General features: G+C 55.7%; 3 protein-coding genes across 3 annotated transcripts in view; 2 read left to right on the top strand and 1 right to left on the bottom strand.

Annotated features, from left to right (window-relative positions):
• Nucleotides 1–45: 45 nt before the first annotated feature.
• On the bottom strand, nucleotides 46–813 carry J4E88_008242 (uncharacterized protein; the record flags this gene model as incomplete). The annotated part of the gene is made up of 3 exons (XM_049401853.1): nucleotides 46–314; nucleotides 366–701; nucleotides 753–813. The coding sequence occupies 3 exons, from the start codon at nucleotides 811–813 to the stop codon at nucleotides 46–48; spliced, it is 666 nt and encodes a 221-aa protein (XP_049252391.1).
• A 1,880-nt stretch (nucleotides 814–2,693) lies between these two features.
• On the top strand, nucleotides 2,694–6,246 carry J4E88_008243 (uncharacterized protein; the record flags this gene model as incomplete). The annotated part of the gene is made up of 4 exons (XM_049401854.1): nucleotides 2,694–2,966; nucleotides 3,016–4,795; nucleotides 5,202–5,258; nucleotides 5,357–6,246. 4 exons carry the CDS (start codon nucleotides 2,694–2,696, stop codon nucleotides 6,244–6,246), a joined length of 3,000 nt encoding a protein of 999 aa, XP_049252392.1.
• A 1,228-nt stretch (nucleotides 6,247–7,474) lies between these two features.
• The window catches only part of J4E88_008244 (uncharacterized protein), a gene marked incomplete at both ends in the record, with an annotated part of 29,777 nt that continues 21,926 nt past the window's right edge, over nucleotides 7,475–15,325 (top strand). The window contains one exon of the mRNA XM_049401855.1: nucleotides 7,475–15,283. Within this exon, the coding sequence (XP_049252393.1) occupies nucleotides 7,475–15,283 (7,809 nt within the window). The remainder of the gene's footprint in view (nucleotides 15,284–15,325) is intronic.

Genomic DNA, 15,325 nt, shown 5'->3' on the forward strand with positions numbered 1-15,325 from the left:
ACGATCCTAGCGCCCAATCCATCGCATATCCAAAGCAACCCACATCTAGTAGGTAGCGACCTTGGGACCAGGAACAACGTAGGAGTTGAAGTTGGCGTAGATGTTCGCGGTGTAGCCAGAGTCGGTGCTCTTGACGTGGCCGGGGATCTTAGTCGTAGGAGAGGGCTTTCCGGAGCCGCCGCCAGTGACCTTGACCTGAGCGCAAGAGATGTAGAACTGGGGCGGGCTACCGGGGTTGTGGATACCGAGCTGCTCGATGCGGAGGAGGTACTCTCCAGCGGGGATCTGGGAGGGGATGGTGGTGGAGTATGTGGCTAGGATAGTGTTAGATACATTCCAGGGCGAGATTGGAGTTTGTGACTTACCACTCATGTCCCACTTGGCCTGGCCTCCGGAGAAGGTGGGTCCAATCTCCTTGATCTTGAACCAGTCGGTGGAACCATCGGCGGCGGCGGCAGAGTCGACCTTGGTCATATAGAAGGTAACGGGACCTTGGTGGTAGACGGCCTGGTCGGCGGTGAAGGAGACGGTGGAGCCAGCAGCGACCGAGACAGTGGTGGTGCCGCTGCCCGAGTTACCGCCAGCATTGCATCGCAAGTTCTTGTCCGCAAGGTCGGTAACGGGGCTGTTGTTGGGAACGGGCCTGATGTTCTGGAAGTTGGCACCCTTCACACCGTTGGCGGTGAGCTGTTGGAAGATGTCTTGTACCTGTTAGTATATGCTGGTGCAGAATGAGTGGTGAAGTGCCATACAGTGACCCGAGGCAACGTTGGCAAAGGCCGCAACGGCGGTGGCGATAGCAACACACTTCATGATGTGGGATTGGTAAGTGAGAGACTGGTGAGGATAGCGAATGAACTTGAAGGTGCTGATGATCTTGGTAGAGAATACGAGAGGAAAGTCCCCGGTTCTTATATATGTTCTTCCTCACAGATACAACGCCTCGAATGGATACCACTCCATATTGCAGCACGCAGGACATGACCAGAGAGGGTAAACGTCAAGCCATGATTGGTCCAAGCATGAAACTCGAAATGAAGAAACGTCACAGGACAGGCACGATGGGTACTGCAAGGCGGCAAGGAACCCGGGACGTGAGGTGGAGTGTGGATACTCATTGCCGGTGGGTGTTCGTAGAATTTTCCTTCTGGAACGACCTTGTGACAGCCTTCGACGAGGCGAACAAGTGATGGTATGGCAGGTAATATCGCGAGTATGGGGGCTTGACATGCAGGACTGCAGGTCATTGGTCATGCATGCACGAAATGTGCACACCCGGCGAATAGGAAAGGCGTATGTGCCGACGACTGTGGGTTCTATCCGTCGGAGCTAGACACTGGCGCATTTGCTGGAACTGTACAACACTGGACGCCTAGGATAGATTAATATCTGGGGTAATATGTTTTTAATCACCATGGTCCAAGCTAGGGCGGAACTTGAGGCTATGTGAAGAAAAAGGAAACAACACCGATCCATAATGTCCACCCAAACTGGTTGTCGCACATGTACACCGGTGTACTACGGCAAAATATGAGTCTTGTCTGAACGTCTGAGGTGTTGTTGTTTGTGCGAACGACTCGCAACGGCGTAGATGTTTCATGCCGAGTCATGCGGTCGACGCAACGGGATGTCGAACGACAAACGAGGCGATGATTGCCACAACCTCTATCGTTTGAAACAGGGACCTGAGAACTTGTATATTACTGCTGCTGAAAGGTTTTTGTGCCAAGGTCTTGCATATGCAGGCGCCACCGTCTCTTCGAGGTTGATCGAGCAATCGACGTGGCGGGTGGCTGGTCAATTTCCCATCTCTTGTCGCGAACTTGGACAAAAGCAACTCTGGAAATCAAAGGGTTGCTCGCTTGCCCTGTGGATCTGGAGTAAGGCCCGCTCTTCCTGTGCCAGGTCGGCAGCGTGAATGTGAGTTCTATAGAACTAAGTTCCAGGGTTTGCTATCGCATACTCTGTTCCTTTCGTTGCGAGAAACAGCAGATCTCCAGCATTTTGATGTTTGTGGTGCTGAAGAGATCGCAGGTGATGGCGCGTTACCGGAGCAGTCAAGCAGGCGCGTTTGGTGAGGCCCAGCCCCCTGCGAACATCACTCTGTCGCGCAAGCCAGGTACGGAATCTCGCTGCGCCGTACAGGCTATGTCAAAAGTGCTGGAATAGGATTTGTACCCCTATATATCAAGCAAGGAAACGCATCAGCTTCGAAATATCTTGGAGATACGCGCCTGTGGTTCCTAGGTTTACCTGGCTTCCGCGACAGCGCTAGATGCCTTGGTAGAGCTTCATTCAAGATGCTCACCTGGAATGTCGTTATCAAACCAAGTAGAGTCGCATGAGGCCCGGATCGCACAGCTGGAGAGTATTTGCTGGAAGCCTGCCACGTTGAGAGCATGGGAGCGACTTCCAAGGCTGGGACCTTCCCAGGTTGGGAAGCGGGGTACAACACGTGATCCCGTTGCACGTCGCGTCGCCATCGACATATGCCTAGTACTGACACGGAAAGTCCATGCGGAAACTGTACGAAGATACGCCAGATCCACAGTCTTATCACATCGAATGTCGTGTTAGGGCAACAGCGTCGGTAGTTCGAGCGTTATAAGCCATCCTCCCATAGTCAACTTCTTCTACTGTCCATCTTTCAACTCTTCGCCAATTTCGTGTTCTCAATTGTTCGTTGCGAGAAAATGTCTGCAGAAGTCGCCACTGATCCTAGTCCGCGGAGCGAGAAATCGGTATCTGCTCATCCATTCTCCCCGCTATCGGCATCAGAACTTCAAGATGCTGCGGCAATCATCAAAGCTTCATGGCCAGCGCACACAGACCTGCACTTCAAGGTCGTAACGCTGCAGGAACCACCAAAAATCGAGGCACTGAAATATCTGGAGGCTGAGCATAGCGGCAAGCCACTTCCATCAATCGCGAGAAAAGCTTTTGTCAATTACTACATCCGGAACACTGTATGTGCAAAGATGTAGGAAGTATGATTCGCGGCTAATCAGTCGGCAGAACAAATTCCACGAGGCTGTTGTGGACTTGACCTCACGTCGCGTAGATCGCAACGTCCTTCTAGGGCCCTTTGTCCATGCCAACGCGGATGGCGATGAAATCGTCGCTATCGAGAAACTTGTCTTGACCGATGAGAAAGTACAAACGGAGATTGCCAAGCTCGAGCTGCCCGAAGGCACAGTAGTAATCAGCGACCCATGGATCTACGGGTCCGACGGCGTTGGAGACGAAGATAGGCTGTGGCAATGCTTCCTATACCTCAGGGACCCGATGAACTCATCAGAAGCCGACTCTAACCACTACGCAATGCCGCTTCCTATCTCGCCCGTGGTGAGCACAGAAAAGATGGAGGTCATTCGCGTTGATATACTACCGACTGGTGCAGACAACACCATCAAGCCGGTTGAAAAGTACAAGATCCAACCGCCCAACGAGTACATACCAGAGGCCCAACAACTGCGGACCGATCTTAAGCCGCTTAATGTTGTCCAACCGGAAGGTGCTAGCTTCCAAGTCGAACAGCAAGGCACATCAAACGTCATCTCATGGCAGAAATGGAACTTCCGCGTTGGTTTCAACCAGCGCGAAGGTATGGTACTGTACGACGTTCGTTACGACAACCGCAGCCTGTTCTACCGAATGAGCCTTTCAGACATGAACATTCCGTACGCGGACCCTCGTCACCCCTACCACAAGAAGAGCGCCTTCGACTTGGGTGATGTTGGTGCTGGTATCATGGCGAATAACCTCAAGCTGGGCTGCGACTGTTTGGGCTCGATCTATTATCTCTCAGCCGTACTAGCCGATAACCACGGCGGGTCTGTGGAAATGCCCAATGTTGTTTGCGTTCACGAGCAAGATGCTGGAATCGGTTTCAAACACACCAACTACCGTACCGGCCGCGCAGTTGTCGCTCGAAACCGGGAGTTGGTGCTCCAGAGCATCATTACCGTAGCCAACTACGAGTACATCCTAGCCTTCATTTTCAACCAGGCCGGAGAGGTCGATTACGAAATCAGGGCTACTGGCATCCTGAGCACGCAGCCTATCGACGAAGGTGTCGAGGTGCCCTTCGGTACTGTCGTGCACCCCGGTGTACTTGCCGTCCATCATCAACACATCTTCTCATTGCGTGTCGACCCCATGATTGACGGATATGACAACAGACTCGTGTACGACGAGGCGTTCCCGATGCCGCGCTCAGACTTCAACCCCCACGGTACTGGCTACTACGTCCAAGAGACCGTTGTAGACAAGTCTGGCGGCTACGACATCGCATACGAGAACAACCGCACCTTCAAGATCCAAAACCCGAACGTGCGAAACCCCATCAACGGAAAGCCAGTCGCATACAAGATCCAAGCGCCGCCGTTCCAAAAGATCCTTTCCGATAAGGACTCTTTCAACTACAAGCGCGCCGAATTCTCCGACCACAACATCTACGTCGTGAAGCACAAGGACGGCGAATTATACGCCGGCGGTACCTACACCAACCAGAGTCGTGGTGGGACGGGAGTGCGGAGTTGGGCAGAGAGGAACGACAACGTCAAAGACACGGACTTTGTCGTCTACATTCAGGCGGGCATCAACCACGTGCCTCGTATTGAGGACTTCCCCGTTATGCCTTGCGAGATAATCAAGATCCACATGAAGCCGGTCAACTTCTTCGATAAGAACCCTGCGCTAGATGTACCGCCGAGTGAGCAGGCGTTCAACAAGAGTAGCTTATTGAGTGAGCAGCACCAGCAGCCGAGTGTTACTGCGACGATTGGTGAAGATGGTACGTGTTGTGCGCCCTCGGCGGCAAAGCTATAGAGTTGTAGTTTTCAGGAATTGAACATCATCACGAAATATTGCGAAAATTATTTGCGAGACCTTATGCGATCATCCAAAGCCAAGATTGATATCGATGCAAAGCTACGAGCACGAAATAGAATGTGAATATAGTAAGATGCGTTCAAGTTGTGGACGAACCATGTCCAACCTTGGAAGGAACAGTTGGTCGTGTGCCTGCTCAGCAGGTAAGACGCGCCAAGCCTAAAGTCGCGCTAGTGACGGTCCAAAGCTCATGCGTCGCGGAACCTTCGAAGCCTCAAAGAAACACTCACTCGATCTCCCACGTTCTCCCGACCCTCTTTCACCGTGTACCTTCCAGCGATATCTTCATCAATATCGAGTCTGCACAGCGATGGCGCCCAACGACAAAGCGGGCAGAGTTGTTTTCATCGGCAACATTCCCTACGGTATGCGACTGCTCACCCTGGAGCCTACATTGACGCCAGGTCTTCTCAACCTGCCTCTTTAACACCGCTGTAATTCTAAACCGAGCTAACAAATCCAGGCGGCACTGAAGAGCTGATTATCGAAACCCTCGGGCGCGTCGGACAGGTCCTCAACTTTCGCTTGGTGTACGACAAGGAAACCGGGCGCCCCAAAGGATTTGGGTTCGCAGAGTTCGCCGACGCTGACGCCGCAGCCTCCGCCGTGCGCAACCTCAACGACTACGATTTGATGGGCAGGAAGTTGAGAGTCGACTGGTCCAACGAGAGCGGCTCCGGCGACAACGCGCCTTCCAATCGCGACCAGACCACACAACCAGCCATGAACGGCCAACCACCCGCAGCACCAGCACCGGCGCAAGCGACGAGTGCGCTGGGCCCTCTTCCACCAGGCGTCGAGCTGCCGCCCAACCTCACCTGCCCCGATGCCATCTCGCGCACGCTCTCTACACTCCCTCCCGATCAACTCCTCGATATCCTCTCACAGATGAAAGGCCTCGTCATGACGGATCCTGCCAAGGCGACAGAGCTGTTGCGACAAGCGCCTCAGCTGGCTTATGCCATCTTTCAGTCGCTACTGCTCCTCCAGCTGGTCGACCCACAAATCCTGACCTCGCTTGTGGAGACATCGGCCGCGCCTGCCCCAGTCGCGCAGGCTCCACCTGTTCAGCAAGTACAGCAGCCACCACCGCAAGTTGCGCGACCGCCTGTGAACTACCCCGGATACCCACCACAAGTCGCGCCTACACCTCCCCAAACTCAGCCACCCGTCGCGCAGCCGTACGCGCAGCCTCCACCGCAACAGCAACCACAAGCGCCTGGAATGGACCAGCAGGCGCTGTATGCTCAAGTCATGGCGCTGTCGCAGCAGCAGATTGACCAGTTGGCACCAGAGCACCGCGCCCAAATCCTGCAAATACGGCAGATGTTGATGGCTGGTGGGCGGCCCTAGTTACGCCGAGACTCCCAGCAACTTCATAAGAAGCGGAAAGTTGGCCTTGGTCTTGCTATGAAAGACCACTTGTTCCACGAGCGGGGTGCGGAGGTCCTTTGGTGCATACTACGCGACGTAGGACAGAGCACAGCACAACCTGATCTCATCGCGCGGAGCTTACTGGAAATCATGGAATACCCCGATCGCGGCTCCAGGGCGCAGTGCTTAAAAGAAGCGATGTTCTCATATGGCTTGTACAGCTTGAAAACTCTCCCAGAAGAAAGCGAGACCTGGGAAATGATGAGTCGTGATTTGGATGGATCATCAGACTCTGGATTCGAATCGGATGACTCAGGCTATGCAGATGATGATGGATTGGACGCGCAGAAACGTGAAGGAACATGTGGAGTGTAATGAGTGGCTCCTCAGAAGGGCTGCATAGCACAGTCGCGAATAGATGCACACAGGTCGCACAAGCCTGATTAATGCAAAAATGGATTCAATGTCACACGCGCGCCTTGTTTTTGTTGTAATCCTTGTCGATGCGACTGGGTGATGTTTGACTATCAACGATCGGGTTTAAAGATTTCGGCGGCCTAACCAACATTGAACATGCAAGATAACTACACTGATGGCCTCGGAAATCTCCGCGCGCCTTGACTATGTCGGATGAAGGTCGTGGGAGGAGCTCGCAACACGCAGCAAGAGCTACTACTAGCTACCAGAACCACAAGCCTAGATTTCCGCGCCCCAGGCTGCACAGTTCACTTTGATCAACATGTTCTCGATGACAGCGAGAACAGCCCCGGAAGAAGCCCCGGTAAAGATCCGCAGAAGAAGCGTTTGCCATCGGGCAGCTATTGGCCCAGCCTCGCCTCCATCCCGTGTGGATCGAGCTAACCCTTGCCGCCAACTCACTCGGTTGCTGGGGCTTACGTCCCAAGCCGAGCACTTCAGCTGCTCTGCACCACACCAATCTTTGCGATTAGTACCGCGAGAGGCTGCTTTGGTTGTCCTTGGGCATTGCGCGCATACTTTCCTAGCCATTCTGCATCGGAAACCTGTACTATATCATCACGACATGACGATTTGAACGATTCTCTCTCACTTGCGACTGTCTGCAGCGATATACCCAGCATATCCCACCAAGAGACTCATCTCATTTGCGCCCGACCCATTGCCAGCACCACTTTGTAATAACAACGCATCCGCGCCCCCGCGATCCTGACTGCAGTCCTGCGCCATCATGTGGAGCAGATTGACCGGTAGCTCTGCTGCCTCCAACAGCAACAAGGACGAGGAAAGTCGCCGCCGCCGTACTAGCGACTCCACGCGTTCCAAGCGCGACCCAGACGCCCGCTCCGTCGTGTCATCGTCGACGACGCGCAAGCCATCGACATCGACCTCATCTAAGCGTGACACTGCGCCTTCCGCGTCCTCGATTGCCTCCTTCACGACTGCCTTCGACGAGATGCCGCGCTCACGGGCCACAACAAACAACACGAGCGGTCCTTACGACGACGACAACATGCGTCGCGACGATCGCCGCAGCAGCTATGCCGAGTCGTCGAGCTCGACACTGCGCGACGACAAGGACCGCAAGACGGGCAAGGCCAAGGACAAGAAGCTCGAGAAGCGCCGCTCGACGCGCTCAGTGCGGTCCGGCAGCACGTCGCAAACTGGCACCGGCTACAGGGGCGAGATTGTTGACAGTCCCAAGTCGGTCCAGCGCAGCTTCAGCGGCCAGATTGGCAGCGACGGCTTCTCGCAGTTCCCAGGACAGGCAGGAGCGCCCATGATGTCGGGCGCTCTGCCAGTAGGAAGCCACCCACCACACCCCGACGACATGGACGATCACGTGCAGAGCCAGTTCCCCGGCCAGGACCCTCTGCGATACACCTCGAGCGCGCTCCCTGGCGGCCATCCATTCGGAGCGGCTGCCGACTTCTACAACGACCAGGGCCAGTCGGTGCACCAGCAGCCTGGCGTGAGGCCCCAGCCGCCCTCTGTCATCATAGGACAGGATACCCCCCATCTCATGTCTGCCTCTGCGCAGCCCAACCCGATTGCCGACACCGGATCGGGCGCCGCTGCAGACTTCTACGGGCCCAGCGCAAATGGCTCTTCATCCAGACCTCCACGACCATCGAGCTCGTCCATGCCCGGTGCCTTCGTCGACGACACCCCGACGCCCCAGAAGCCACCGCGACCCGCATCTTCATCGAGACCCAACAAGTCGAGCACCTTCGGCCCAGCTGCTACTGCGGCCGGCGGAGCTGCCCTGGGATATGCCATGGGCCACAGCTCCTCTAATCACGAACACACCACGAGCTACAGCGCATCGAATGTTCGCCCTTCTACATCATACTCTTCTTATACTAATAATACCCCCCCGGCTGCTCCGGCTTCCACGTACAACATGTACGGCCCGGGTTCTAATGCTTCTAATACCGCTGCCAACGATGGCAGCTACCTCCCACCCTATGCTGCAGCCGCCGCCTACGGCGTGGAAGGCGCGCCTCCTCCAAAGCCACCTCGGCCAACCAAGCCAGAGAAGCACTCGTCTGGCAGCATGGCTGGACTGTACGCTGCTGGCGCCGCAGGGCTGGCGGCTTATGGCTTAAACCAACATAATTCACATTCACACACCCACTCCAACACCCACACACACTCGCATAGCACACACCATCACCCTTCGACGCACGGCCCCAACGGACACCATCAAAATGGCCTTACACCCAGTCCATACATCTCAGGCGGCATGGCTCACCAGCATCAGCACACTGGGCCTGTCTCCAAGTTTGTCGACTGGTGGAAAGACTACGAAGATGTGCAGAAGATGGAAGAGTACACCGAGTACATCGGAGTTTGCAAGGGTTGCTTTGACCCTCGCTCTTCCGTTCTGGACGCCCCACGGAAGCACCACTACTACAAACGGCGATCCAATGAGTTTATGCGACCCACTGGTGGCATTGAGAAGCAATCTCGATACTCGCTCAAGGAGAAGAAGTCTTGGGGCTCAATCTCCTCGGGTGAGGAGCGTCGCAAGAACAAGAGCAGCGCCGCGGGCTGGGTAGCTGCAGGCCTGGGCGGCATTGGCCTTGCTAAGGCTGGAAAGGCTGTCTTCAGCGCGGGTCGCGACGACTTTGACGACACATACAGCATCAAGTCCGGTCGGTCGAGGGTCTCACGACACAGCCGCAGCAGATCAGGGGATCGCAAGAGTTACAGCTATGGTAGCTCTGGCATCCGCCATCGGAGCAATTCTGCCGACCGCATTTCCGTCATGTCCGTAGGCGTTACGAGCGACAAAAAGGACCGTAAGGATCACAAGGTTGTTCGCCGCCAGTCTCGGTCGCGCCGTTCTCGATCAAGCTCAACTTCAAGCTCCAACTCAGGACGCGGCAAGACAGGCCTGATCGGCACTGCCATTGGTGCAGGTCTTGCAGGAGTCGCCCTTGGAGCGGCCACAAAGAAAAAGCAGCACAGCCGATCCAGGTCCCCGAAGAGGGTTCAAGTGGTTCATCACCGCAGAGACAGCAGTGACGATGAGCGTCGTAGGAGAAGATCGCATTCACTCCGACACAAAGCATCCCGAAGCTCAACATCCGGAGCCTCTGTCATCGAGATTGGCCAGAATCACGAGTCCCAGGGTGGCTTCCTTGGAGGCTTCTTCTCTGCACCTCCACCGAAGGAGAAGCGAGTGAAGACAGCCAATAGCCTGAAGAAGAAGAAGAAGGGCTTCTTCAGCTTCAGCAACGCTTCAACGTCGTCATCCGACTCCGAGATGGCATTCGGCACCGGCTACGTAAGGAGGACGCGCAGACGATCGTCGCCGAAGAGACGAAACTCGGATGAGCGACTGAAAGCTTCGCTACTTGGTCTTGGCGCTACGGCTGCTGCTATCACAGCTGCGAAGGCTGGCAAGGGCAAACGCCACAACGAGGTCGTTGCTGTTAAGGAGAACCGTCTTGGTCGCAAGACCAGTCAAACTTCGCGGCCCGCCTCACGTTACGGAGACGACGAGTGGGAGGACTTGCCAGACGATGGTACTTCCGACTCTTCGAGTGATGGCGGTCTCGTATACGGCGATTATTCCTTGAAGAAGACCAAGAGCAACGAGTCTATCGGATCCAACCACTCAGGTACGAACAAATGGGGCTGGCGATGGGGCTTTGGCAAGAAGAGAAGGTCTTCCAACAACCTCTACGACAACATCGCTAGTACATCGCTCATTGGGCCTGCAGCAGCTGGCGCAGCAGGTGCCTTGACCGGCGCAGCTGTTGGAGCTGCCCATGGACACCACGACAGCGAGTCTAGCAGTGCCCAAACATTGCAGTCGGTCTATCCTGTTGCACCCCATGATCCCAATGCGTCGTTCGACGCACGCCGTACAAGCTCTATCGTCACCAATCAGCCTATTGTCACCTCAGGACCTGGTCCCATCCCCATTCAACACCCTCAGCCAGTGCAGCAAGTCCCTGGCGCCATCTACTCAACACAAGCACCATCACAATCTGGGTACACCACAGCAGGTCCTTCAGACTTCCCACCAGCACCTTATCCACCTCCTTATCCCACGCAGTCTCAAGTTCAAAACATTATCATTCAAAATCCTCAGCATCCTCAATTCCGTCGGGCAAACTCTTCTCCCATCCAAAGCTCGTGGAAGCGAGATGCGTCTATTGCTGGACTTGCAGCGACTGCCGGATTCGCAGCAGTTTCTGCGATGAAACACCCCGACCGACCTCCGAGCCGACCGCCGTCCGCATCTAGCAATGTTCGCTTCAACCTGACACAAGAGCAGGCAGAGAAGGACCTCCGTGAGCGGCGGAAGGAGCAGGAGCGACTAGACGAGGAGGCCGAGCGTCGCCGAGAACAACAGAGACGCGAGGACGAGGCGCGTCGGGAAGAGGAAGACCGAGTGCGTCGAGAACAGCTGCGACAAGAGGAAGAGGCCCGGCGAGCGGCACTTGCGCTCCGTGAGGAAGAGGATCGCCTGCGCAGAGAACGGCAGCTACAAGAGGATGAGGCTCGACGGATTGAAGAAGACCGCCGGCAGACATTGCTCCGCTTGGAGGAAACGACACGCCAAGAAGAAGCGCGACGCCGAGATGAAGACGAGCGACGTCGCCTGGAGCTGCAACGGCAGCAGGAGGAGGCCCGCAAGTTCATGGACATCGAACGCTTGGCGAGGCTCGAGAACGAACGCCGTCGCGAACAGCAAGAGGTCCAGGCACGCCTCGCTCGGGAAGCCGAAGACCGCGAACGTCATCAACGGATGTCCGAAATGGAGCGCCAGCGTCAGCTCGCCATCGAGGCTGCGGAGGCTGAGCGCAAACGGAGAGAGCGCCGTGAATCTCAACAACAAGAAGCTGAGCGCGTCGATGCCTCGAGACGTGAAGCTGAGATTCAAGAGGACATGGAGCGCCGACGCAGGGAACGCGAAGCTCAGGACTACACCGACCGATACGAGAGCGACCGGGCTCGGAAGCTTGAGCAGCAGCCAACAGGAGATTCAATGGCTTCGACTGCCACCGTTGTACAACGCAAGGAGCAGGAGCTACAAGACCGCGAACGCGAGGCTTTCAAGTCTGACAAGAAGTCTTCCGTTGCTGGCGCAGTAGCTGCTGGTGCTGCAGCAGCAATCGCAACTGCCGCGATCAAGGACTACAAGGACAACAAGGAGAAGGAGAAGGAGAGGGAGCGTGAGAAGAAGCGCGACAGCAAGTCTTCGTCTTCAACGAAGAGCAGCAAGAGCGAATCCTCCTCGTGGAAGCGCAGCAAGAACGATTCTTCTTCGTCCAAGAGCAGCAAGAGTGAATCTTCATCCTCGAAGAGCAGCAAGAAGCGGGAGCCAACCAGCGTCAAGACTATCGAGCCCAGCAAAGTCAAGCAGGACATTTTTGACGAGGACATCTTCAACCCCGATATGTTTAAGCAGAAGGACAATTCACGCCAGGAAGCTCGCGAAGTCCTCCAAGATTGGGAACAAAGGTACTATGCAAAGCCAGTATCTCAAGCTGAATTCTTCGCACCGGAAGAGCTCTTGGCCAACGACAACCTGCCCAAGGTCCGCCCAGTAGACCCGAACGAGGGCGCTCCAGATCTACCCATCTACCAATCCTGGGAAGACTATCCTGTCAGCCAGCCCAAGGTCCCGCCTTATCCTCCATCGTACGCTTTCACAGCCACCAGGAATGGTCGGTCCTCTCAACCACAACCGCTACCTCAAGTTCCATCGCTGAATCTCATTCTGCCCACACCCCCCGGTAGTCGCACTCCTTCTGTACGCAGCGCATCTGCCCCTCCATCGCCCGCCATGGAGCCCATCAGGGAGACTAGAGAGAATAGACGTGAGCCAAGAGACGACGAATCGAACCGAGCAAGGTCTAGGGTAAGCTGGGGCGAGAACCAGTTTCACCACTTTGACGTCCCTACTCCAGAATCTTTCCGCGAGCAATTTGTCTCAGATGGCGATCTCAGGTCACGTGAAGCCACGGTCGAGCGTGAGCCGCCCAAGCCAGAACAGACGACGTCTACCTACACACCCTACCGCCCCGAGATGTCAAGAATCCCCGAGAGTAAGGAGACTGCACCAAGCACGCAATACGTCCGGGACGAGAAGGACTCTAGTTGGGACAGTGTCGTAGATGCTGCTTCCAAAAAGAGCAACAAGAAGGAGAAGAAGTCAGCTGCAGCGGCAGCAGCCGCAGCACTCACGACTGCAGCGGTTCTTTCCCGAGATCAACGAGATCAAGAGGACGAGCGTAGCTACAGACGCGACAATCCGACTGCATCTGCCCTGAGTAACCCGACTGCATCCAACCTCAGCAGTGCGACTTCCTATGATTTCAGCGATCCAACTGCGTCTACCGTCAGCACTATCGTCAGCAATGCAACTGCAGCTGGGTTCAGCAATCCGACTGCTTCTTCCCTGAGCAACCCGTTTTCCGATGGAAACAGGGCCCCATCCACTATCGCTCCATCGATTATCTCAGCTGCACCATCTTCAACAGTCACTCCTTCCATCATCTCAGCTGTGCCATCTACGAGCAGCGTTCAGACGGCATACTGGCAGCCTGAGTCAGAGCGCGACGCGTGGAGGACGCCCCAACAGAGTACAGTGGGACCTGGCTTTGTTGAAGGCGAGATTCCTACACCGCCAGTGTCGATGCATATGCCCGGCGGCTGGGACGACATACCTGAGTCTGAGGTGTTCGCAGAAGAGCCGCCGGCATCGTCCGCGAAGAAGGACACAAAGGGTAAGAACAAGGCTAACGATACTGACGAAGTTGTAGCTATGCAGAATGTTTCTCGACGTGGAGAGTCAACACCTGCAGTGAAAGAGAGGGAAGCCGAGCCAGAGGCCAAGCTCAGCAAGAAGGAGAAGAAGGACAAGAAGAAGAAGTCCAAGTCATCGAAGCGAGCTAGTGTGGACACTTGGGAGATGAGTGATCCCAGTCCGCCATCAAGCCCGATCATGGACCGCGATCCCAGGGACATTGAGCCTTCCCGAGATCCCAGGGACATCGAGCCTTCTCGATCTGCTGAAACCTCACGATTCGCCGACTCTTCTCGCTCCACTGAGCCATCTCGGTTGGCCGAACCACCACGTCTAGGAGAAGCATTCCAAGAGTCTCCTAGTCCTCCGAAGAAGCCCGCGCGACAAGGTGAGAGCAGCGGCAGTAAAGCCTCCACCGCTGCCATGGCCGGTGGTTTCGCTGCTCTAATGGGCATGACCATGAACCAGGATCAAAACAGGATGGCCTCGGATGCCGAGCGTGCCAGGAAGGATCTTGAGTCCACAGAGAAGCACCATTCACGCGACTCTCCTGTATCTCCACCGAACGGCGCACGTGCACTCGAACGGAATGAGAAGAATGTGACAATTCCAAGCTACGCATTCGAGGGCGTTGAGGAGCTGGCCGATAAGACACCCAGACCGAAAGTCCAGAAAAGACACAGCAGCGGCAAATGGTCACCTAGCATCAGTTCTCCTCTCAGGACCGAGACGACGTATGACGACTACATAAACGCCCGCACCATTCCCGATCCTTCCAGATACCAAACGATGGTCGAGGCCCCCAAGGTTCCCACCGCAGCGCCGTTCACGATGGCGCATGATCCAGCCACCGCTCGTAACGTAACCGACTCTGGGTACTATGCCCCCGACGATGTGCCGAGCCGGGCGGGCAACGAAAAAGAATCGAACGGATTCTATCCCGCAGACTTCAACGAGGAGGCGAAGGACAGGCACTCACGAAGCGATCGCGACCAGGATGTCGATGACAGATACGATGATGACTTCGACGACAGACCACGCAGGTACGATGATGACGATGTGGGCTCAATCGCTTCTCTGAGCTACAAGTATGACGACCCCGATCGCGAGGAGAGACGCCGCAGACGTCGCGAAGCCAAGTCCGAGACACGTGAGAAGAGCCACGACCGCGGTTACGATCTTGAAGAGGGTGGGGAACGGAGGCGAAGACATCGCCATCATGAGGCTGATGAGGGCGCTGATGACTGGGACACGAAATCCGCCATCTCCGAGACTGGCGAGCGACGACGCAAGCACAGGAGAAGGGATGGCGACCGAGACGCATCACCCGAGACCAAGACTAGATCACGCTCGACAGCAGCTTCCGAACTCGGCGACTACGATGATGATCGCAAGTCCTCCCGGAGACGATCCAAACGAGACGATGACATGGTTTCCGTCGTATCTTCAATCCCAGATCTAGACGAGGATCGCAGCTCAAGGAGGGAGAAGGAGAAACGTCCAAGTGGCTTCCTGGGCCTTTTCGGCAGCAAGTCGAGGGAGAACTTGAAAGAAGCTTCAAGCAAGTCCTCGAAATCTCGGGACGACGACGATGAAGAACGCAAACATCGTAGACGGAAGCATCGGTCGGATCGCGGTTCTACCTACGGCGGCTCAGACGATGATGACATGCGCTCCACGATCTCGACCAGTAGTCGACGCGAAAAGAGGAGCAGCCGCAGTCGTAGTGAGAGAGGAGACGGAGACAGGACGGATGCTTATGATGACAAGGTACATCGCTCTTCTCATGTGCGATAGCACCGTTGTTCGCAA

Source organism: Alternaria novae-zelandiae, assembly GCF_023758075.1.
Source record: "Alternaria novae-zelandiae strain BMP 2774 chromosome Unknown scaffold_18, whole genome shotgun sequence".
Classification (NCBI taxonomy): Eukaryota; Fungi; Ascomycota; class Dothideomycetes; order Pleosporales; family Pleosporaceae; genus Alternaria; species Alternaria novae-zelandiae.